The 23,229-nt window shown below is 52.1% G+C and overlaps 1 protein-coding gene and 2 pseudogenes across 6 annotated transcripts; all 3 read right to left on the minus strand.

Moving 5' to 3' along the window:
* Positions 1 to 274: 274 nt before the first annotated feature.
* Positions 275 to 977, minus strand: LOC149768176 (dirigent protein 21 pseudogene; annotated as a pseudogene).
* A 16,171-nt stretch (positions 978 to 17,148) lies between these two features.
* LOC148714501 (dirigent protein 1 pseudogene) lies at positions 17,149 to 17,682 on the minus strand (annotated as a pseudogene).
* Positions 17,683 to 18,433: 751 nt separating this feature from the next.
* On the minus strand, positions 18,434 to 22,319 carry LOC120104454 (uncharacterized). Of its 6 annotated transcripts, none has more exons than XM_088711523.2 (8): positions 22,061 to 22,319; positions 21,007 to 21,139; positions 20,164 to 20,188; positions 19,906 to 20,027; positions 19,681 to 19,804; positions 19,270 to 19,593; positions 19,053 to 19,160; positions 18,434 to 18,946 (listed from the first exon to the last, which is right to left on the minus strand). In XM_088711523.2, exons 1-8 carry the CDS (start codon positions 22,296 to 22,298, stop codon positions 18,584 to 18,586), a joined length of 1,437 nt encoding a protein of 478 aa, XP_088567649.2. In that variant the 5' UTR covers positions 22,299 to 22,319; the 3' UTR covers positions 18,434 to 18,583. The 6 variants fall into 6 exon arrangements, with proteins under 6 accessions (XP_088567649.2, XP_088567650.2, XP_089784784.1 ...); XM_088711524.2 differs by lacking the exon at positions 21,007 to 21,139 and adding an exon at positions 21,444 to 21,519 and having other exon boundaries at positions 22,061 to 22,318; XM_089928658.1 differs by having other exon boundaries at positions 20,164 to 20,228; positions 22,061 to 22,252.
* Positions 22,320 to 23,229: the final 910 nt, after the last annotated feature.

Raw genomic sequence — 23,229 nt, forward strand, 5'->3', positions numbered from 1 at the left:
ATATTGTGAAGGGACTTCGTGTCCATATAATATATCTATAACCGACAATTTTTCTTGGAAGGAAAATCTATAATCGATCCACACATTGCATCCTATAATCAAGCGCAACATTATGTCATACCATTTAATTGTCAACTCTGATTCAACTTAATGCGCACACAAGGGACATCTAAAAAGATTTGACTTTTCATTTTTCTAGCTATTTAGGATTCGCATATCATGTTCCATTGCATATATATTTATTTTTGAATCTCTCCATCAATCCTAGCCAAATGTAATCATGTTTGATTAAAAAAGGAAGGAGGAGGTGGAGATGCCAATCGATAAGAATCCATATGAGCACTCCCTTGCATAAATATCACTCGAAGCCATTAACCCAAGCTTTATTCACGCCACCCAACCAAACTCTTTGGCGCATGCGAGCCGGCAAGTGGATGGCAAATCAACAGTGCAAGCATCAGTAATGCAGCACGTAAAGATTGTACTCCACGACTGCATCCCCACTCGTTGTGTTAAAAGAGAAAGTCTTGGCGATAGCATATCCCCGGGCCAGCCGGAATCTCCCACTGCCTCCAACCACAGGCATTTCCCTCGTCGTCTGCAAGGGAGGATTCCTCCCCAGTATCGTTAGCGTGCTCCCCTTATACTTCCCTGCTGCGAACACGAGATTCATGGCCAGTGCAAGTGCAGGATGCCGAGCCTGCTGCGACGCAACCGCGTAGAATCCCTGAGCCCGTCCGAGCGGCGTCGACGTCGGGCTCGGTCCTAACGTCAGCGGGTCGTCGAGCACAATAAGGTCACCGAAGCTGGGCGGGAGTGATGCATTTGCCGTCACCACCCTCACGGTTGTGAAGTTGGGCCCGGCGACGATGTCGTGGAGGTACAGGTGCAGATGGGTCTTCTTCTCGCTAGCGTGCTTGAATTCCTCGAAGAGATCGGCCGTCGACACCAAGACCGCCATTGAACAAAAGAGGACGAAAGAGACGGTGAAGGGGAGAGAGAGGCCCCACGGAAACCAAGCCATAGCTGGGAGGTATCAAAGGGCACAAGCTGTTGTTAGAAGCCTTGGAATGGGAGAATAGATTCAGTCTGTCACGCCCTGAATCCAGGGCGCACATGAACTCGGAGTGTAACGGATGCCGCATATTTGCAGGACGGACCATGCAAGTATGCAAGGCTATAGATCAAGTCATAATAATCTCAAAGCAATAGTAATAAAAAATCTTCGATACTCAAAAATTGATTTAATCAAGATCTAAACAAAATCATTCTAATAATCAATTATTTCAAAGTGACAAAAGTCAAAATCAATTAAATTATTCTAACTAAACTAGTTTAAACTAGAATTCCAATAATTATGAATAGGGCGGCCGTGGGTGGTGCCCAGAGTTTAGGCCTGTTAACGAGCCGAGCTACTCGGGCTCGGCTCGGGCTCGGCCCGTTAAAAGCTCGGCTCGAGCTCGGCTCGTTAGTCAAACGAGCTCGAGCCCGAGCCTAAAATGAGGCTCGTTTAAATTCGAGCTCGAGCACGAGCAGCTCACGAGCTCAAATGGCTCGAGCCATAACAGTGAGACCAAGAGAATGGGCCTTATTTTAATGACGTAAGGGCCTCATTTGTGGTATTTAATGTGGATTTTTGTTATGGGGCTCGAGCCCAAGCTCGAGCTTTTCTTTTACCAAACAAGCCCGAGCTCGAGCTCAATACAGAGCTCGGTACCGAGCCCGAGCCCGAGCCCGAGTCTTGTGAAACGAGCCGAGCCCGAGCCTCCCCAAGCTCGGGCTCGGCTCAGTTCGTTAACAGGCCTACCAGAGTTAGGGCCCCAAGGCCAACGAACAGGCGGCTGGCAGTCAGCGGCGACTGGCGGCAACGCCAAAAATAGTCAAAAACAAGGGTTCAATCCCTAATGCCATGAAATAGAGTAAATCCAGCGGCCGGACCTCCGAGTCTCCGACCATGACCAGAGGCCACTGTGGAGGAATGGAGAGAAGCCTCAGCGACAAGAGCTAGCGACGGAACTTGCCAGAATCAAAAAAAAAGAGGTTGGTTTCGAAAAATAGGGGAAACAATGCATCATCCTTTTCTGCCAAAAATCTAACGATCTCCAACCGAAATTAGGCTTCCAAAGGCCACTGAAGGGGGAGAAGAAGGTAGATCTAATGATTTTGAGTCCTTACCTGACTTTTGACGATGATTTCCTACAGTTATGGTGCTGGTAGCGGTCGGCGAACGAGGAAAAAGAACAAAGAAATCCGGCGGCAACCCTCATAAGGGCGTTGGGGTACTCCACGTATCCTCCCAAGTTTATAGAACATGGGAGATGACCTTTGGAGAAAGGATCCACGGTTGACTTGGATTTGTATGGGCCCTACATTCCAGATTAATAACCAGCGTGGAATATAATATATGGCGCGTCTGGATGCCGAGGAGTTGACTCGTAATTTATTTCGGTTGGAATATGTTATATTATTTGCTTTATTTTATGGCAAATTGAGGAAAAACTAAAAAGAATACGTAAGGTGGTTCATATATATATTTCTTATTTTTATGAGAAATAAAAATATGCTTTTCTGAATAAGGTGTAATTATATGGTTCCAGACCTATAAAAAGGTTTGGTGTAAGCTTTACCCATGCATTGCTTGGTTTCTGGGCTTTGGTTTTTGGGCAGATACAAACTTTAAGCCACGTTGGGTTCATGGGTCAACCATACATCGAGCATGGATTGGGTCCAAATTTGAGTATTAAGTGCATCCACAATTTTTTTAAAAAAACAATAAGAGAAAGATATTGGTGTAGCATGGATTCCAAAACCAGACCTCACTTGTTTATTAAAGGTAGCCAACTTGACCAGCCCAACTTGTATAATTTGGACCAGATTAAACAAGTTTTAAACATATTAAATGAGTTTTAAATGATCTCATCAATGGGTTAAACAAGTGTCTTAGACAGCTTGAGTCGTTTTAAATGATCTGAATGGGTTAACCAAGTGTCTCAGACAGCTTGAATCATCACCATGTCAACTTGATCTGACTTACTTGACCTGGCTATTGAATGAGTCAAAATAAGTTAAATGGATTAGAATTCCAATCTGAAATCGATCTATTTAATGAACTAGTGAATTTAAATCAGATGGACCTATGACTTGAATCTATTTATGCTAAAACTAAACCCTCTTAGAGATCGGGCCATAAATTGTGACCTAGGGGCATGGATTTTTTTCTTTTTTCTTTTTTTTTCGGGTAAATGCTGACTCAAACCATTTCTTGAATTCATTCTTATTTATAGCTCATAACAAAATAAACTATACATGAATGTCTCGAGTAACACTATTGCCATCAATAGCCGGCAAGCAACTTGAGAACTTCTGCGTTGCAATCACGGTCAAATAATAATATGGCTCGGCGAAGAGGGATTTTCGAGTTGTATTACCTTATATCATATTCCTCTATATGATACAGCGGTTGAGTTGATTAATAATCACTCAAGGAGGGTAAGGCTCCGTTTACTTCTGAATTTTTAAGAAACTAATGCCTCTCCACTCTTCCCGTTGGGATACCTGGCAAGTCATTTTGGGTCTGAGAAGGAACATTTTCCAGATGATAAAATGGCCAACACCTACTTGGCATTCACACATCATTCTTAAAAAACGAGATCTCTGTCCAAAGTAAAGATGGATCGTGATATATGGATCATGCTATCTGATGCGGGATTTACACTCCGTCACCAGCAGAGCCCACACACCAGCCGAGCAGCAGAAGAGAGAGTGTCCCCCAGAAGGTATTGTCCGCTTTGGGTCCGATTCGGGGGTCGAGCGTACCCGGAGCCCTCCTCACGGCGCCTCACGGTTTTGCCCCACAAAAGGCGCCTCCTTAGGAAAGGGTGATTGAGCCCCCCATTATATGGCACAGACCTTCCCGCTACACGGCCGATGTGGGACTAAATTCGGGGAACCCCCCGTAACACTATCATCTATAGGTGTTGTCACAAATTAACATATGTAAGTTGCCAAATCTGCCACCTTTTTAATTTTTTACATACATGCATGCATGCATACATACAGACATGCATGCTTGTAAATATACAAAACTGCATGGATGCTGCAATGTTACTGTTTATATGTATACTCTCGTGAAACATTATTATGCAAATTTATCCTTCAATTTTTTTTGTATACGTACATATACAGTCTAACTTTGTTGAAAAATGAATGGTTTAAAATTAAAATATTAAAATATTTTAAATAGGTAGATGTGCAAAAAAAAAAATTATAAAGATATATGTTACGGGGGAACTTAGCCACCATGCCCCACGTGACCGGCACGCGCGCCCAGGAAGACTACGGCTGCCCCTTGATCCAGCAATCCGACCTCGGGTCGGATATCTTCGGCTCCGCAGTCCAACCCCGAGTCGGCTGCCCCTTGATCCAGCAATCCGACCTCGGGTCGGATACCTTCGGCTCCGCAGTCCGACCCCGAGTCGGTTGCCCCTTGATCCAGCAATCCGACCCCGAGTCGGTTGCCCCTTGATCCAGCAATCCGACCTCGGGTCGGATATCTTCGGCTCCGCAGTCCGACCCCGAGTCGGTTGCCCCTTGATCCAGCAATCCGACCCCGAGTCGGTTGCCCCTTGATCCAGCAATCCGACCTCGGGTCGGCAATCTCTTGACAACAACAGACTGTTCTCCTGAGGCACGCTGCGGCCCCCTGCTCCACTACTCCCTGCAACGGCCGAATCCGGCGCTGCCCCACGATCCCCTGTAACAACCGTACGAAGCGGAGCTCCACTACGCCCTGCTATGGCCGTACCCGGCGCTGCCCCACGACGCCCTGTAACGGCCATGTCAGTGGCAACCCCATCGTGCCACACGATGACCAATCCCCAGAAAAACCCCCCAGCCTGATATATATGGGGCTGGGGGGGAAGGGGGAGGGTAAGCAAGATACTCCATAGCATCATCTTACCTGCTACCTCTCCTTCTCCTTCGATTCCCTCTAACTTGATCGTCGGAGGGCCCCCACTACCCCAGTGGTGGTGCGAGGCTTGCTTGCAGGTTTCCCGGCGGAAGGTGGAGCGCAACCAAAGCAATTCAAAGGGAACCCCGTTCACACCGCTGCGCCAATCGTTCTCGGTTTGGACCCTCAGCAACAATTGGCGCTAGAGGAAGGGCCCGGATCTCAGAGCGATCGTAATGGCACGGCGAGGTGGTCGTGGAGCTTCCAATGCTTCCGGTCGCGGGGCCTCTCGCGCCACTGGCCGGGAGGCCGCTGCATCTCCAACACGCTCTCAGCAACACTCCACCGCCCCACCGCCCATTCAGATGGTCGAAGCCGCCCAGTTCGACCAGCAAACCCAGCAGATTCGCACCCTCACGGAAGCGGTGCAGAATCTGCAGGGTGCGATGTCCCGGGCGCCGCAGCGGGCTCAGGAGCCGCCGCTGCCTGAGCGTTCGCCTGTCCTCCTCAACCCGCGCTCCTTCCTCTCCCATGGGGAGGAGCGCCGGCGCGAGGAGGATTCTCGAGCACGCTCCATTCTGCCGGGACCTTCCCACCGGAGCTGCGCGGGGTACGAGAGGCGGGCCCGGGCGCGTTCCCAGACCCCCCAGTCCTCGAGGAACCCGCGCTCCAGTCGGTCCCCCTCTCGCCGCTCCTTGTCTCCCACCCACCGGTCGCGCTCCCTGGACCGGCGGGTGGACGATCTCCACCGACAACTCCAGGTCCTGAAGGGCCATTCCAAAGATCCCTTCGCCGACTTAGAGATCTCCTCCCAGCCGGCGCTCGCCTCGAGGATCCTGCGGACCCCGAATCTGCCGGGGTTCAAAATGCCGGCGATCGAGCCCTATGACGGGGCGGCGGATCCGCGGGATCACGTCGAGAGTTTCAGGACCCTTATGCTCCTCCACGGAGCATCAGATCCCCTTCTCTGCAAGGCTTTCCCGGCAACCCTCCGTGGCCCGGCGAGGGCATGGTTCGCCGGGCTGGAGGCTGACTCAATCCGGTCCTTCGACCAGTTCACTCGCCTCTTCATCACTCATTTCGCCGTCAGTAGCCGGCGGCGACTGGTCTCCGACTCCCTCTTTGATGTCCGGCAAAACGAGGGAGAAAGCCTGCGGGATTATCTTACCCGCTTCAACAGGGCTACGCTGGAGGTCCGGAACCTGAGTCAGGAGGTAGCTCTTTCAGCCCTGAAGCGTGGCTTCCGAAAGGGCAGACTCACCTTCTCCCTGGACAAACGCCTGCCGCGGAGCTTCCCAGAGCTGTTGTCCCGGGCGAACCAGTATGCGGACGCCGAGGAGGCGGCCGCCCACCGGAGCAAGGAGGCCGCTGAGATCCCTCAAAAGCTTGGGAAGAAAAGGCGGAAAGAGGCACGCCAGAGGAGGAGCCCGACGCCTCAGCGTCGGCGCAGAAGCCCGTCGCCGGCGAAGAACCACGGCGCCCCACGCCCTCGTTCTCCGCCCCGACGTTTTCACCGGTACACCCCTCTCCTGACTCTCCGGGCCCAGATCCTTATGGAGATCAAGGGGCGGGAGGACCTCCCGGCCCCGAGACAGATGCGGAGGATCCCTGGGAAGAGGCCCTCCCGGGCGTACTGTGAGTACCACCGAGACCACGGCCACGACACGGAGGACTGCTTCCAGCTTCGGGACGAGATCGAGGCTCTCATCCGCCGGGGGCGTCTCGGTCGATATGTGAGCGACCGACGTCCCCCCGCAGACCCGCGTCCGGCCGACCCGGCCCCTCCGGAGCCTCGGGAGCAGAATCGACCCGTTGCGGGCGTAATCCACACTATCACTGGGGGCTGCCCCCGGCCCGTGAGGAAAGCAGGGGGCTCGACGGAAGCGTTAGGGGCGGCCGTCGCAAAGAGGCAGAGGGTCGGCAATGTAATCACCTTTTGTGATGAGGATGTAAAGGGGGTTCAGACCCCCCACGATGACGCCATGGTGATCTCCCTCACTATGGCAAACTATGATGTAAGGCGTGTTCTTGTGGATAGTGGAAGCTCAGCTGATATCTTGTTTTACGAGGCCTTCCAAAAGATGGGCTTGTCCAGACAATTGTTGCACAAAATATCCACCCCCCTCATAGGATTCACCGGTGACGCTGTCCCGGCGGAAGGTGTCGTTGAGCTGCCTGTGACTGCGGGCGTCGCACCCGCAGAAGCCACGGTGCGACTCGGGTTCTTGGTCGTCCGTGTTCCCTCGGCCTACAACGCTATCCTCGGACGACCCGGACTGAACGCCCTTCGCGCGGTGGTCTCTACGTACCACTTGCTCATGCAGTTCCCCACGGCGGTCGGGATCGGGGAGGTCCGAGGCGACCAACCGACCGCACGGCAATGTTTCCTAGCGACCCTCAAAGGGAAGAAGCCCGCAGAAGCCCTAAGCGTCGAGTCCCTTGATGCCAGAGACGAGGTGGCCTTGCGGTAGGGGGAGCCGGCCGAGGGTGTGGTCGAAGTTCCCCTCGAGGAAGGCCGCCGGGATCGGGTGGTCCGGGTCGGCGCCAATCTCGACCCGGGAGCTCGGGCCCGGTTGGTGGAATTCCTCCGAGCCAATGCCGATGTATTTGCCTGGTCGGCGGCCGATGTACCTGGGATCGACCCGGAGGTCATTTCTCACGCCCTCAACGTCAACCCGACCCACCGGCCAGTGAAGCAGAAGAAGAGACACTGTGCCCCGGATCGGATCCGGGTGGTCGACCAGGAGGTAGACAAACTCTTGGAGGCAGGATTCATAAGGGAGGTGAGTTACCCCGAGTGGCTGGCAAATGTTGTACTTGTCCGGAAGGCGAGCGGAAAGTGGAGGATGTGCGTCGACTATACCGACTTGAACAAGGCGTGCCCTAAGGATAGCTTCCCACTTCCGCGGATAGACCAACTGGTCGACGCGACTTCCGGATATCAGCTGCTGTCTTTCATGGACGCCTTCTCCGGTTACAACCAGATAATGATGGCCCCACAGGACGAGGAGAAAACTGCCTTTATAACGGACCGGGGGCTGTACTGCTACAAGGTAATGCCCTTCGGTCTGAAGAACGCTGGCGCCACTTACCAGCGCCTCGTCAACAAAATCTTCAAAGAGCAAATCGGCCGGAACATGGAGATGTACGTGGACGATATGCTGGTGAAGAGCCGCCAGGCAGACCAGCACATCGTGGATCTGGAGGAGACTTTCACCACCTTACGGAAGTTTCGCATGAAGCTGAACCCAGCGAAGTGCGCCTTTGGCGCTTCGGCCGGGAGGTTCCTTGGTTTCATTGTCAACCAACGGGGTATCGAAGCCAACCCGGACAAAATCAAGGCCATCCAAGGTATGTCCCCTCCGACCAAAGTAAAGGAAGTTCAGGAGCTCGCTGGAAGGGTCGCCGCGCTCGGACGATTTGTGGCAAAATCGGCCGAACGCTGCCAACCATTCTTCAAGGTGTTAAAACGCCCAAAAGACTTCCTCTGGACTGCCGAATGTCAAGCAGCATTCGACCAGCTCAAGGAATACCTGGCGTCTCCTCCCCTACTGTCCAAGCCGCAAGAAGGGGAGATGCTCTACCTCTATCTGGCGGTCTCCCCAACCGCGGTCAGTGCGGTGCTGGTTCGGGAAGAGGCAAAGCTCCAGAAGCCTGTGTACTACATCAGCCGGGTCCTACGGGACGCCGAGACGCGGTATACGAAGGCTGAAAAGATCGCCTTCGCGCTGCTGACCGCGACCAAGAGGCTCCGCCCCTATTTCCAGGCCCATTCTGTCACCCTCTTAACTGATCAACCGTTACGACAGATCCTCAGCAACCCCGAGAATGCGGGACGGCTGGTGAAGTGGGCAGTAGAACTCGGAGAATTCGACATCCGCTACTAGCCTCGACCCGCCATCAAGGCCCAGGTGCTCGCGGACTTCCTCGCTGAGTGCACGGTGCAGGAGGCGGAACCTAGACCGCCGGAAACGCCCAGCCTCGACCTCCCGACCTGGACGCTTCACATCGATGGGTCGTCGAACCCCGAGGGTGGAGGGGCCGGGCTGGTCCTTACCAGTCCTGATGGAGTGATAGCCGAGTATGCCTTGAGGTTTGGATTTCCAGTTACCAACAACGAGGCGGAATACGAGGCCCTAGTCGCAGGACTCAAACTCACCGGGGAGCTCGGCATCCGGCATTTGAAGGTCTTCACCGACTCCCAGCTGGTGGTCGGGCAGGTCCGTGGGGAGTTCGAGGCCCGGAGCCCGACCATGCAGAACTACGCCCGGAAGGTGCAAGCACTCATTCCCGACCTCGGCAGTGTCGACATCCAGCAAGTCCCCAGAAGTGAAAATGCCAGGGCCGACAGGTTGTCCCGCTTGGTGGGCGCAGAGGCGCACAACTTGTCGAGGGCAATCTACCTGGAGACCCTGGATGCCCCGAGCATCGGCGAGGCTGGAGCGGTGATGGCGATTGATCCGGAGCCGTCTTGGATGGACCCGCTCGTCGCCTACCTCGCCGAAGGGATCCTCCCTGAAGACGAAGATCAAGCTCGGCGACTCGTCAAGAAGTCCGCCCACTACGTACTCTATGAAGGGAGGCTGTATCGGACCACGTTTACCGCCCCCCTCTTAAGGTGCCTCCGCCCCTCGGAGGCGGCCTACGTCCTCGGCGAAGTCCATGAGGGCGTCTGCGGATCGCACACGGGGGCTAGGTCCTTGGCGCACAAGATCATGAGGCAAGGCTATTATTGGCCTACCTTGTTGGAGGACTCAAAGGATCACGTACGGAAATGCGACGCCTGCCAGCGCCACGCCAACGTCCAGAGAGTCCCTTCTGTCCCCTTGGCACCAATCACCGCACCCTGGCCCTTCGCACAGTGGGGAATGGATATCCTCGGACCATTCCCCGTCGCTTCCGCCCAGCGGAAATTCTTGATTGTTGCAATCGACTACTTCACCAAGTGGGTGGAGGCAGAGCCGCTGGCCACTATCACGGAGGCGCAAGTCCGGAAGTTCGTGAAGAAAAACATCATTGTCCGATTTGGGGTACCCCGGGTCCTCATCTCGGATAATGGTCGACAGTTCGACAACAAGCATTTCCGTGACTTCTGCGAGGAATTCGGGATCGAGCATCGGTTCACATCTGTGTCGCATCCCCAAACCAACGGTGAGGCCGAGGTGACAAACCGGACAATCCTCCAAGGAATTAAGGCGCGAATCGGTCGGACGGGGCAAGCTTGGGTCGAAGAACTCGAGAACGTCCTTTGGGCGTATCGGACCACGCATCGGACCCCTACCGGGGAGACGCCTTTCAGCCTAACCTATGGCACGGAAGCGGTTGTCCCCGTGGAGCTCGGACTCCCCTCGCCCCGGGTGGCTACGCACCGACCCGAGGCCAATTCGGAGCAACTCCGAGGAAACTTGGACCTCTTGGAAGAAGCGAGGGAAATGGCGCAGGTTCGGATGGCGATGTATCAGCGGAGGGTGGCCCGATATTATAACTCCAAGGTCCGACCAAAACTTTTCAGAATCGGAGATCTGGTGCTAAGGCGAGCCAAAGCATCTCAACCCGCGGAAGGTGGGAAGCTGGCGCCAAATTGGGAAGGCCCGTATAGGATTCGCTGGGTAAACCGACCTGGCTCCTACCAGCTGGAGGCCCTAGATGGTCGAGAAATTCCAAGGAGCTGGAATTCCGCTAACCTACGGGTGTATTACCAGTAGAAAGACAAAGCCAGAAAGACAGTTCAAAAAATGTATAGTCCTTTTCATTTCAATAATTCCTGGTCGCAATGGCGTGTTCGTGTGATTACAAAGAATTCCCAGAGGGGGATTGGGGAGTAAAGAAAGTAAGGAAGAGGTGGGGACTCCGTAGAGTTGAAGATCCGGGATCCCGAACTCTCCACCCGAAGCAGCTGCAATCCCACCGGGCGTGGGTGCTTCTCCCCGGAGGCGCCATCAACGCCTCACGCAAAAGACGAAGAGCCGGCGCGGACGAAGAAGAAGTGGACGAAGGAGGAGTTCACACTGCTCCTAGAGGAACGCCACCTCCAAAGGATATTCCGGCCCTCCCCAAGAGAAGGGGAGGGAAGGAATACAAGGGAGAAGAGCGCGAGGAGGCGCGATCCCGGATGAAGCGTCTGGCGCAGAGCTCAATCGGGAGGTGGGACGGAAAAGAGGGGGGATGTGATCCCGGATGAAACGCCTAGAGCGGAGTTCCACCGGAGAGAATCTCCCCGTTGATCCCAGATGAAACGGCTAGTTGGCGGAAGTCGCGAGGGGCGCACCTCCCGTTCTTCCGGCAGGGGCTTCCCAGCCACGCACCGGAGAGGAGGTCCACGATCCATGGCAACCTGAACAGCTCCGGCTTGGCAGGCTCCACCGCACCTGCACTTATATTTATAGCCAAACTGTGGCCCCCCGGTCGTTCCGATGCGGGTGGCTCCAATAAATGCGGGCGCATCGAATCCGGAGCCGTTCCGGCTCTCGAGGCATATCCTCCCACGACCTCCTAAGCGTCGTTCTCCTTAATTGCATTCTTCATGCAGGACACTCCGGGCGGCGTGTATCCCACGGCACACGTATCTCCGCACGCGCCCAGGCCGCATCCGCCTCGAAGAACGCGCGTATCGCGGCCGCTTAACTGGCACTCCTCGCAAGCAGCAACTGGCCGATCCGATTTCCCAGGTAACGCCTCAATTAGCATTTAATAGCCTTCCGGTGTTCCCCAGGCGATGCGTCGAGAGGAGGAGAAATACGATCGCAGCTGGCCACGGAGAAACTCCGTCGAGCGGCAAGTGATAGGCGCGCGACCAACGAGCGGAATTCTCCGAGGCTCAGTCCTCGGATGCCAGGCTAACCCGATGATCATCCCGGGAGCAAACTAGCCTGAAGCCCCGACCGGTCGCCTCGGCTTGCGCCAGCCTTGGCCGACCAACGAGCGGAATTCTCCGAGGCTCGGCCCTCGGATGCCAGGCTAACCCGATGATCATCCCGGGAGCAGACTAGCCTGAAGCCCCGACCGGTCGCCTCGGCTTGCGCCAGCCTTGGCCGACCAACGAGCGGAATTCCCCGAGGCTCGGCCCTGGATGCCAGGCTAACCCGATGATCATTCCGGGAGCAGACTAGCCTGAAGCCCCGACCGGTCGCCTCGGCTTGCGCCAGCCTTGGCCGACCAACGAGCGGAATTCTCCGAGGCTCGGCCCTCGGATGCCAGGCTAACCCGATGATCATCCCGGGAGCAGACTAGCCTGAAGCCCCGACCGGTCGCCTCGGCTTGCGCCAGCCTTGGCCGACCAACGAGCGGAATTCCCCGAGGCTCGGCCCTCGGATGCCAGGCTAACCCGATGATCATCCCGGGAGCAGACTAGCCTGAAGCCCCGACCGGTCGCCTCGGCTTGCGCCAGCCTTGGCCGACCAACGAGCGGAATTCCCCGAGGCTCGGCCCTCGGATGCCAGGCTAACCCGATGATCATCCCGGGAGCAGACTAGCCTGAAGCCCCGACCGGTCGCCTCGGCTTGCGCCAGCCTTGGCCGACCAGCGAGCGGAATTCTCCGAGGCTCGGCCCTCGGATGCCAGGCTAACCCGATGATCATCCCGGGAGCAGACTAGCCTGAAGCCCCGACCGGTCGCCTCGGCTTGCGCCAGCCTTGGCCGACCAACGAGCGGAATTCCCCGAGGCTCAGTCCTCGGATGCCAGGCTAACCCGATGATCATCCCGGGAGCAGACTAGCCTGAAGCCCCGACCGGTCGCCTCGGCTTGCGCCAGCCTTGGCCGACCAATGAGCGGAATTTCCTGAGGCCTAACCCTCGGATGCCTGGCCTAGCGCCGGAGAAATTTCCTGAGGCCTAACCCTCGGATGCCTGGCCTAGCGCCGGAAGAATTTCCTGAGGCCTAACCCTCGGATGCCTGGCCTAGCGCCGGAAGAATTTCCTGAGGCCTAACCCTCGGATGCCTGGCCTGGCGCCGGAGGAACTTCAAGAGTCAGGAGTCGGCGAGACGCTACCAAGAGTTAAAAAGAGGAAGGACGAAAGTGAAATGAGGAAACACTTTGTTTGCGTTAACTTTCGTTGCATCAGGGCCGAGACCCATACAACATGGCAAAACGCCAACATACAAAGAAAAGAACAAAGAAAAAGTACAGAGGGTCAGCTTGGAGGAACTCCTGGATCGGGAACGGCGAGCACGTCCGCGAAGGGTAGGGAGACGGTTGGAGAACCGGCAGGCAATGGCATCGGAGGGGAGTCGAGGAGGGAGACCCCACTCAGGTCAATTCCGGGGTATTTAGTGGACACCCTTGCCAGGCCTTCATCGAAGCCTAAGGCAAAGGAGTCGGACCCCGCATCCGACATGTCACGGATGAACTCGGCGGACTGACGATAGGCCTGTACCGCCTGACGCCCGATTTCTGCGCTCTTCTCGGCCAGCGCCGCCTCCGCTCGCTCCGTAATCTGAGCTTTCGCTTCCATGACCTTCGCCACAATCCGCTCGTCCGCCTCGGAGGAGACCCTCAGCAGATCGGCCCGAGCCTCCATGTGCTTCGCCTCGGCAGCGATGCGAGCAGCCTCAGCCTCCTCCAGGCGCGAATGAAGCTCCTGGTTGCTTGCACGAGTCCCCTCCAAGGCCGACTCCAATTCGGCCATCTTGGCTTCAAGAGATCGGGTTCGGTTGCGGGCGTTGTCGGCCGACTGCTGGGCCTTCTCCCACCTCTCCCGGAAGTCGGCAGCCTTCCGGGACTGCTTTTCGGCTCGCTCCTCCGCCTTCCTGATCTCGCTTTCGAGACCCGAGGCAACCTTGAGTTGCTCCTGAGCCTCCAACAGTTACCTCTCGAGGGCGGCGAAGCCGAGTGCCCGCTCTTCGGCCACCTGAAGCCTCGTCTCGAGGTCCCTGGTCGTTCTCCCCGCCGCAGCCTGGCCTCCCTCCTCTACAGCTTTCAGTCGGCTCTCGGCCTTCGCCAGGAGCCTCGCCTGTTCCTCGTGGCTCTCCTCCAGACGGATCATGTACTGGGCGAGCTAAGAGACAGAAAAAATGAGAGCGTCAGACGGGGATCAATAGAGCCTATAAATGACGAAAGCGACCAAAAGAACACTCACCGACATGAGGCAGACGCAGCTGGCAGCTCCGACTTCAGGGATCCTCATCTGCCGGACCTGCCTACGGTCACCCTCCAGCAGCACCGTCTCGATGAGGTTTCGGGCGCCGGCGAAAGTGAAGGCCGACCCCGACTTCGCCCCGGAGCCGGACGGTGGTTCTGCGGCCTTACCCTTACCCATTGCTTGAGGGAGAGTCATGCCGACCGTGCTCGGGGCGGGGGCCGCGCCAGAAATCGACAGGGTCCCGCTCGGCCGAGGCCTCGGCGCGCCCCTCCTCGTATCATCCGAGGCCGACCGAGTCGAAGGCCGGGCTGGGGACCGACCGCGTCCGACCCGGCCGTCTCGGGCGCGCCCGGATGACACCTCCGGAAAAGCGGTAGTCTCATCACCGGAGGGCTGATACGGCGTCAACTGTCGGTCCGAGCCCGCGGCGTCCCCCTGATCGGTGGGCCCGGACCCGTCTGTCGGCGTCGGAGTCGCCTGCTGGCGGGGCTTCTTCGCCGGTGGGACCCCGCTCGGAGGAGTCCGTTTCTTCCTCGGGACCGCTTCCAGTAGGGACGCCCTACTAACAGCCATTGCCCTGTCCGACTGCATGACGTCGTCGATTTCTGCAAAAAGAACGAGATGGTTAGAAACTGAGAAACTGATGGAAAGAAGAAACGAAAGAGGAGAAAAGAGCTAAAAAAGAAGAAGTGATGGCGGGCTCACGGTCGGCGGGGACCGAGCTCAGACCGACGTTCACCAAGGCGTCCTCGGAAATAAGGCGAGCCACCGGGGGGAGCCGGCCCTCGGCAACCAACCCCCTCAAAACGGCGACGCCATCGGACTCCTCCCTTGACAACCTCGATAGGCCGATCGGGGACTTCATCGGCGTCTCCCAGGTTGTCCCAATTCCCCAAGAGGGATCTACGTCGATGAAAAAGAAACGCTCCTTCCAGCCATGAATGGAGGAAGGAGCCTCCTTGACGAGGCCGCACCCTCGCCGCGCCGCAAAGCACCACCACCCTCTGTCCCGGGGGTGGCCGTTCAGGCCGTAGCATTCCCAAAAGACATTCAGGGTGGCGGGAACCTCGTGCATGCGGCAGAGAACCTGGAAGGCCGTCAGGGTACGCCATGAGTTCGGCACCAGTTGTGTCGGCGCCACTCTTAAACCTCGAAGCACCTGCACGACTAAGTCCGAGGGGGGAAAGCGGAACCCAGCCCGAAGGATGTCCTCATTAATGGCGACCTTCCCTGGAGGAGGATGGGACATCCTCTCCTCAGGCCCCGGAAGCGTAACGTTGCAGGCTTCAGGAAGGTGGTACCGGGCCACGAACCTATCTAGGTCTTCGGGGACCAGCTCCGACTGAATGCGGTCCGCTCTTACTTCGTCCATCCCTAACGGCCAGAGAATCTACGGTCAGGACGGGGTCAAGAGGGGAGAAGGGACCGGAACGACTGGGGTACACTAATACGAAAGGAGAAAGTACGGAGAGCCCTAAATTGAAGAGTGGGGCAACTCACCGGAAGGGAAGGAAGAACGGCTCCGATAGCGTCAAAGGAGGAGCGAACGAACAGTCCGACGGCAACGGCAACAGCACAAGGGAGAAACTCGAGGATGCCTGTGAAGAGAAAGGCGGACGGGGGAGGGCCCCCGGTTAAATAGGCAGAAAGGCGGGAGACGCCTCGGTGACGCCAGAGGACGCCTGGCTACCGAAGGATCGTTCTCGCCCCAAAGGCGAATCGACGCCATTAAGGAAGGATGTCCGCCGAAATCCGCAGACCGCCAGATCAGCGACAACCACCATACGCCATAAAAAAAAAAGGGGCGGGGAGCTCGGAGCGCGCGCGCCTTTCCGAGGGATGGCGGCAATCTCGAAGCATCACTCCCTTCACCCGTTCCCCTCCTGGTTCCAGGCTCGGAAGTGGGGGGCTACTGTTACGGGGGAACTTAGCCACCATGCCCCACGTGACCGGCACGCGCGCCCAGGAAGACTACGGCTGCCCCTTGATCCAGCAATCCGACCTCGGGTCGGATATCTTCGGCTCCGCAGTCCGACCCCGAGTCGGCTGCCCCTTGATCCAGCAATCCGACCTCGGGTCGGATACCTTCGGCTCCGCAGTCCGACCCCGAGTCGGTTGCCCCTTGATCCAGCAATCCGACCCCGAGTCGGTTGCCCCTTGATCCAGCAATCCGACCTCGGGTCGGATATCTTCGGCTCCGCAGTCCGACCCCGAGTCGGTTGCCCCTTGATCCAGCAATCCGACCCCGAGTCGGTTGCCCCTTGATCCAGCAATCCGACCTCGGGTCGGCAATCTCTTGACAACAACAGACTGTTCTCCTGAGGCACGCCGCGGCCCCCTGCTCCACTACTCCCTGCAACGGCCGAATCCGGCGCTGCTCCACGATCCCCTGTAACAACCGTACGAAGCGGAGCTCCACTACGCCCTGCCATGGCCGTACCCGGCGTTGCCCCACGACGCCCTGTAACGGCCATGTCAGTGGCAACCCCATCGTGCCACACGATGACCAATCCCCAGAAAAACCCCCCAGCCTGATATATATGGGGCTGGGGGGGAAGGGGGAGGGTAAGCAAGATACTCCATAGCATCATCTTACCTGCTACCTCTCCTTCTCCTTCGATTCCCTCTAACTTGATCGTCGGAGGGCCCCCACTACCCCAGTGGTGGTGCAAGGCTTGCTTGCAGGTTTTCCGGCGGAAGGTGGAGCGCAACCAAAGCAATTCAAAGGGAACCCCGTTCACACCGCTGCGCCAATCGTTCTCGGTTTGGACCCTCAGCAACAATATACATGCATATAACAATTTTATTATTTAATAATTTCTAAAGAGCGCTTATTATGGACTATCAATACTCTTTATCTTATGATTAATTTAATTATTAAAAAAGTTTCTTTTAATACAGCAAAACAACGGTAAAGCCTCCTCACATTTCATTTGGACAATGGTAAATGATGCTTGGCATCAACAACAGCACGGTAGCTTAATTACTCCTGTTACACTGAAAACAGATCCAAAATAAAACTTATATCCCTAGCTACTTGCCAGCCACAGGCAGGAGCCAAATTTAAAAGGTGAAAAGGAAATAAGGGGGCAAACGGCAGGCATCTGCAAATGTTTCATTCAGTAATGAAACACGTACATGTCGACCTCCTCAACAGCTGATATGCCGGTGGCCTTGACGATCTTGCCGAGCATAATGCCTCGTGCCATCCGGAACTGCCCGCTGCCGCCGATGATGGTCCGATCCGCCGAGCCTCTCACTGCAGCCCTGCCGAACACTGTGAGCGAGCTCCCGCTGTACTTCCCCTCTGTAAACACGAAATTGGTGGCCGTCAGCGCCGACCGAGATGCCAGGGATGCAATGACATCTAAGCTCTCAGCCTGGCCGACAAGCTTCGATCCTGGGTCCGGCCCCTCTGTAAGAGGGTTGTCGGACACGACGACGTCCCCGAATGTGGATGAGTCATTGTTGAGGCTGGCCACGATGAAGGAGGTCGCTGCGGGACCGGTTAGTGTGACGTGCACGTAGAAGTGCAGATGAGTCTGCTTCTCTTCACCTGCATGGAGTTTGGAACCGGTTGCGAGTGTATTAATGGAGGTTAAGAGGAAGAAGAGGAAGAGGTATGGAGAGTTGGATAATGGAGATGAAGCCATGGGATTCGGGGGAGTGAAAGAGGCGGCAGTCGGAGGGTAGGAGGGTTTTGGTTGGGGTGAAGAGCCTGGCCATATGGTGTATGATATTATATAGGAGGTTGGTTGCTCGCTACACTACCAGAAAACACGCGTATAGTGACGGAGATTTCCGTCACTATACCGTGTTTCCGGTTACTAATATGAAATTTGTGACCGGAGCTCCCGTCACTGACTTCGTTACAAAAACACGCGTCGCTAAATTCTCCGTGACGGCGGCGATTCCCGTCACTAACCTCCGTGACAGAACCGCCGTCACTAAGCCGTTACAAATTCAAAAATTAAATATTTAAGAAATTATGTATTTCCCGTCACTATCCAGTTGCGGAGTTAGTGACGAAGGCAACTTGGTCACTGATTTTGTCACAGAATGCGGTCACAAGTTTGGTCACTAATCTGTCACGACCTTTAGTGACAGATTTAGTCGTCACAGACATGGTCACACATTTTGTCACTACATTTGTCATTAATCCCGTCACTGACCTAGTGATAAGTTTACGGTCACTAATTGGTTACAAACGCGTTGAGCAAAATCAATTTTTATTGACCAAAATCCTGTCACTAAGTTTATGACTGCTCGTCACAATAGTTGGTAAACAATTTAGTAACCAAAATTTGGTCACCGATCACAATCTAATAACCTGGTACATTTGGTACATTGATTGGCACATAATAATAATAACAATAATATCATTAATAGCAAAGGCATTCAACATTACGCAAAAGTCATTTTAAATGTCATTCAAAATTGGCATCAACATGTCCTGAATCCATCAAAATCAAAGTCTAAAAATATGTCATAAAGATCAACAGAGATTTCATTCCTCCTAGGAATGCAAAGACCTATCATCTAAGGCAAAAACAATTATAATGAAGCATGATCAGCAGAACCAGAATCACCATTACTCCCCCGATCTGCATGCCTTGGTCCAAAGCCAATCTCTTCTCTCATCTTTTGAAGAACCTCCTCTTGCCATTTTTTCTTTTCCTGCTCAAGAATACGTAGAAGGTCTTCATGAGTGTACAGCTCTGGAGCTTGACTTGTAGAGGTGGAAGCAGATGATGATTGCCCAATAATTCCAGTGAGATCCTCTAGGGGACTAAAGCCATAGACATGGCCATGAGTTGGGACACCAGTTGCCTCAAACCACAAGTCATAATCACGTGGAGGAGCATCTGAGGTGGAGGCATCACCATATTTTTTGGAGTATTCAGCTGAATACTTTGCCTGCCAGTTGATTTAAAAGAAGAGAAAAACATTATGGTGGATCAAACAAGAGATAAACATGAGCAAGCTCAATAATATTTATGAATCATAAAAAAATTATACTTACCATGACAGCTTCACTTCTCTTATCTACATATCCTCCCATGCCTTGCTTTGTCTTATGCGTCCGATTAAAAGATTCAACTATTGTTGGCTCCCTGCCTAACTTTAATTTCTACAAAAGAGAAAAGAAAAAATTCATTAACATATAATGGGCTAATTTAAGATGACTGAACAATAATATAAAAATTATTATAGAAATCTAATTGAATAAAGATATGTACCAATCGTTCGTCATGATTGACAAATGTGATTGATCCTCCACAGTGTTTAGAGATGCTACCGTTCTTCATGGTGTTTCTATTATTTTTGTTGGCTTCTGATTTCTTCTTCCATTTTGGGGAGATCCAAATATCAATTAGCTTATTCCAATTTTCTCTAGAGATCCAATTAGGGGGTTTATCACGGGCTTTGTTTAAATCTCCTTTTGCTTCCAGAAGCTTTTGGCTTCTGACCTTCCCTAATGAGGTTGTCAATCGTCGCTGACAATGCTTGTTCCAAACTTCATGCACATGATGCAATTGTCCTGGAAGAATTGTGTGTATCTCCTAACAATATATAGATCGCAAGTAATCAGACTTACTATTTGTTAAGGGCAAAAGTTAATGATAAGAAATATAAATTAATTACATCACCTCAAATTTGTTCCACATTCCAACTTTAGCATGTGTAGGGACCTCCCTCCATGACAACCACGGACCATTAAAAAATTGGCGCATGATAGCAACAGCTTTGTGACTGACCTCATAATCAAGAAACCTGCAATTTAAAAAATATTCATTAGAAAATAAATTAAATACTTTAAATGCAACAAACACATAAATTCAAATTAGTGATATAAGAAAGTGATATTTTCATACATTCCTCTTTTGCACCTCCTCTTACCAATGACAGCTTCACTTCTTTTATCCACATATCCTCCCATTGGTGGACCAAAATTTTGAGGTGGACCTGTGGACTCCACCACTGCAGGCCTAAGGGGCTTTTATAAAAAAAAACACATTATATTCAAGCAATGGCAAAAAGAACAACAAAGAAAAATCAAACAAATTCATTCAGATTAACAGGACAGTACACCATAAAATGGCAAAAGGATGTTGTAGAGTTATATATGCTACCTGTGCCCCAGAAGACTGCGGATTGCTGGCCATTCCCAACAGAGATTTAAGCAGCAGCGGTAAGACTAACATCAATAGTAGATACGAATAATTGGATTGGATTAAAATGAAAAGGCACTAAAGGATCCAAATCTCTGAGGACCCTGACAAACTTTCAAAATCTGTAAAAAAATACAAATAAATGCATCTGGGGCAGCATCTGTCAGTGAAATAAGCTTGCCATTTTGGGAAAAATACGAATAAACCCTCCCTACTCAACCTTCTTACATGCCACCCAAATAATCTCTGTCAAAAAGAAATACTTAACCAGTATATACTATCTCATCACATAAAACCTCAATTCTGGGAAAAAATGTTGTTTAAAAGGACCCCAAAAATATTCACTATAATGTAATTGTTCATGTGATATTTACCCAAGCACGTCTAAATGATAACAAACTAATGACATTGTCATTCAACATCATTACACCATTCAACAAAATAATTATGTGTATTGCTATTGCAGAAGAAGCAATGCAGATACCATTATAGTAAAGGACAGCAGGAGATCTATGTCCCTATATCTGATAAGATAAGTAGGTAACAGGGATGAATATTAAAAAAATATAGGATACAAAAATCCCTCTTAGGGAACAAACACGATTTAAGAGGCTTGTCTCCTACAGTCCTTAGAAAATGGAGACAAGGATCTTTAGGAAGACTATAAATGCATTCGTGATTCATGATGCAGCTAAAAAATTTACCCAACTAAAGACGACTCAATATGCCAAAAAATTTAGAATAGCCTTGCACATTATGTTCATTATAAATAGCACACTAGTTTATATGTGTAGATAGATGCACCTGCAATGTAAAGATAATTCTCTGTTCTTCAATAAACTTCTAGCCTTGCAAAGCAAACAAGGCAGCAGCTGACTTAAAATAACCCTGATGGTCTTGTTGATGAATACTGCATTAGCCCACAAAGCCCGATGCTCTGATAATCCAAAAGACAATTTTAAAGGAATAACCACTTGGGGTTATTATATCAGATTTTGATGCCAAAACTAAAATAAAAAATGTTCATTCCATCATAATACTTTTTTAAGTCATGGCCGGATGGTTAAGGTTGGCTAGATAACTAGTTTAATATCAGCACTGATATGTATGACTATAAGAACGAAATAAGACATGGATCGTACAATTTTTTCATACAGAGAGATAGAAGTTCAAGTTAAAAATCAGAATCCAATACTCCCAAGTCCATGCAAATAAACAAGAGGTTGAGGGAAAGAGCTTACCCTTCACCTAGAGAAAGGCACTGCCATTCATGGATTCTGTAGATAGAAATGTTCTGAGGGAAATGTTGGTTTTGCCCTGATACAGCAGGAGACAAATGCAAAGTTCCAACTTCGATGCAAGATCAATAAAAGCCTTAAACCCTAAACAAAGGTGAAAATTTAAAATAGGGAAGGGGGAAAACCAAAACCCTATCTGACCCTCTCTACTCAACCCCTAAACCCTAAACAAAGGTGGAAATTTAAAATAGGAGAGGGGGAAAGCCTAAACCCTCTTTGACCCTCCCTACTCACGAATCACATATGCTATTAGGGATCTTGCAAGCAAAAGGCTCCAATCTTGATGCCTGAGGGCATTAGAAAACAAGCCTCTTGATATAATTTGAAGCCTACAACGAATTATACGAGGTTTTGAAAAACCCTAGCAAACTGACAATCGAATGCTTGGATACAGTAATCACCGGATTCTAAAGAAAAATTAACAAAATTGGGCCACAATGCTTTGAACATGGCTCATCCCCCTAAAACTGAAGAGAAAGAAGCCCTAGGGCTCTTCCTGATGTCGAGTACCAACATCAAGAAAGAGGGGCGGGGGCAGAGAGGGGAGACGGGGGAAATACCTGAACTTGCTCGGAATCGAGGGGAGACGACGCTGTGGCGATGCCCGAAAGGAGAGAAAAACGGCCACTTTTCCCGTTCTCGCCCGCTCCTTCTCTTCTCTTTGATGTCTCTTCCTCGGTCGCTCCGCTCGCTCTCTCCCCTCGTGAACAGATCAGGGAGGGTTTGGTCTGCCGCTGGAGTGCAAACAATGCGAAGGAGGCTGTGCCCGCGTTGCCGCCTTTTGTACCGAAGAGGCATGCGTTGTGTTCTATTTTTTGCCACGATGGGTCATGGACTCGTTGGTAGGATTACTGATGGACCGTTCTAAATCCCAAAAGACCCTCGTTGATTATTTATTTAATCAGATATTCGAATTCGAATCCAAAAAAATAGATCTATTCGTATCCATATCCGAAATATTTTTGAACAACCATCCAGATCTGCATTCGGATCCGATCGGATGAAGAAAACAGTATTCGAATCCAACCCAAATCAAATACGGAAACGAATATGGTCAGATAAAATCCGACCCATTTTCAGTCTTAAGTGGAGCATTCCAAATAATTTACTGCCATTAATCACTAGGGGTGCAAATGGGTCATCGTTTGTAGCTGGCGCCATGGGATTTGGGAATGAGAAGAAGGGATTTGGATTTTCTAGAAAGCGATTGGGATTTGGGCTATCGAAGGAATTTAGGCGGGGCGGCGGGCACACTTAGTTTCATTTTGGATCTCCCTCTTTTTATTTTTTTTAAATTTATAATTACTCAAAAATAATATTTTTAATATTTTTGGAATTAAAAATTAAATTTGGTGACGGGGATTTTTGTCAATAACCCGTCACTGCCAAAAATAATCTTTTAAAAATTTACAAACACTTGGGTTACGATATTTATGACGGCTGAATTTGTCACTGTCTGGTTGCAATTTCGATTACCAGTTTTGTGACAGATACCCCGTCACTACGGTGGTCACTAAGTTTTGGCGCCCATCCTATCCGCGTATTCCGTGACCGGTCTGTCACTAATCTGTCACTAAATTCACACCACGGTGACCAAATTTCTGTTTGTCACTAATCTGTCACAAATAGTGACTGATAACGGTCTGTCACTAGTTTTCCGTCACTATACGCGTGTTTTCTGGTAGTGCTACTTGATCTTGCTAAATGGAAAGGTCTTGCAAATAGAGCT

The sequence above is a fragment of the Phoenix dactylifera genome, chromosome 2, assembly GCF_051530095.1.
Source record: "Phoenix dactylifera cultivar Ajwa chromosome 2, Ajwa_hap1_PhDact_Kaust_v1.1, whole genome shotgun sequence".
NCBI classification, from domain to species: domain Eukaryota; kingdom Viridiplantae; phylum Streptophyta; class Magnoliopsida; order Arecales; family Arecaceae; genus Phoenix; species Phoenix dactylifera.

What these genes read in the sequence shown, in the direction of transcription:
- LOC120104454 (XM_088711523.2), bottom strand. Translation starts at nt 22,298, where the DNA reads ATGCCTCTTCGGTACAAAAGGCGGCAACGCGGGCACAGCCTCCTTCGC. An exon ending in GAATTATCTTTACATTGCAG is followed by an intron (nt 20,189 to 21,006) that starts GTGCATCTATCT and finishes GGGAATGGCCAG; the next exon opens with CAATCCGCAGTCTTCTGGGG. An exon ending in CGCAGTCTTCTGGGGCACAG is followed by an intron (nt 20,028 to 20,163) that starts GTAGCATATATA and finishes TTTTTATAAAAG; the next exon opens with CCCCTTAGGCCTGCAGTGGT.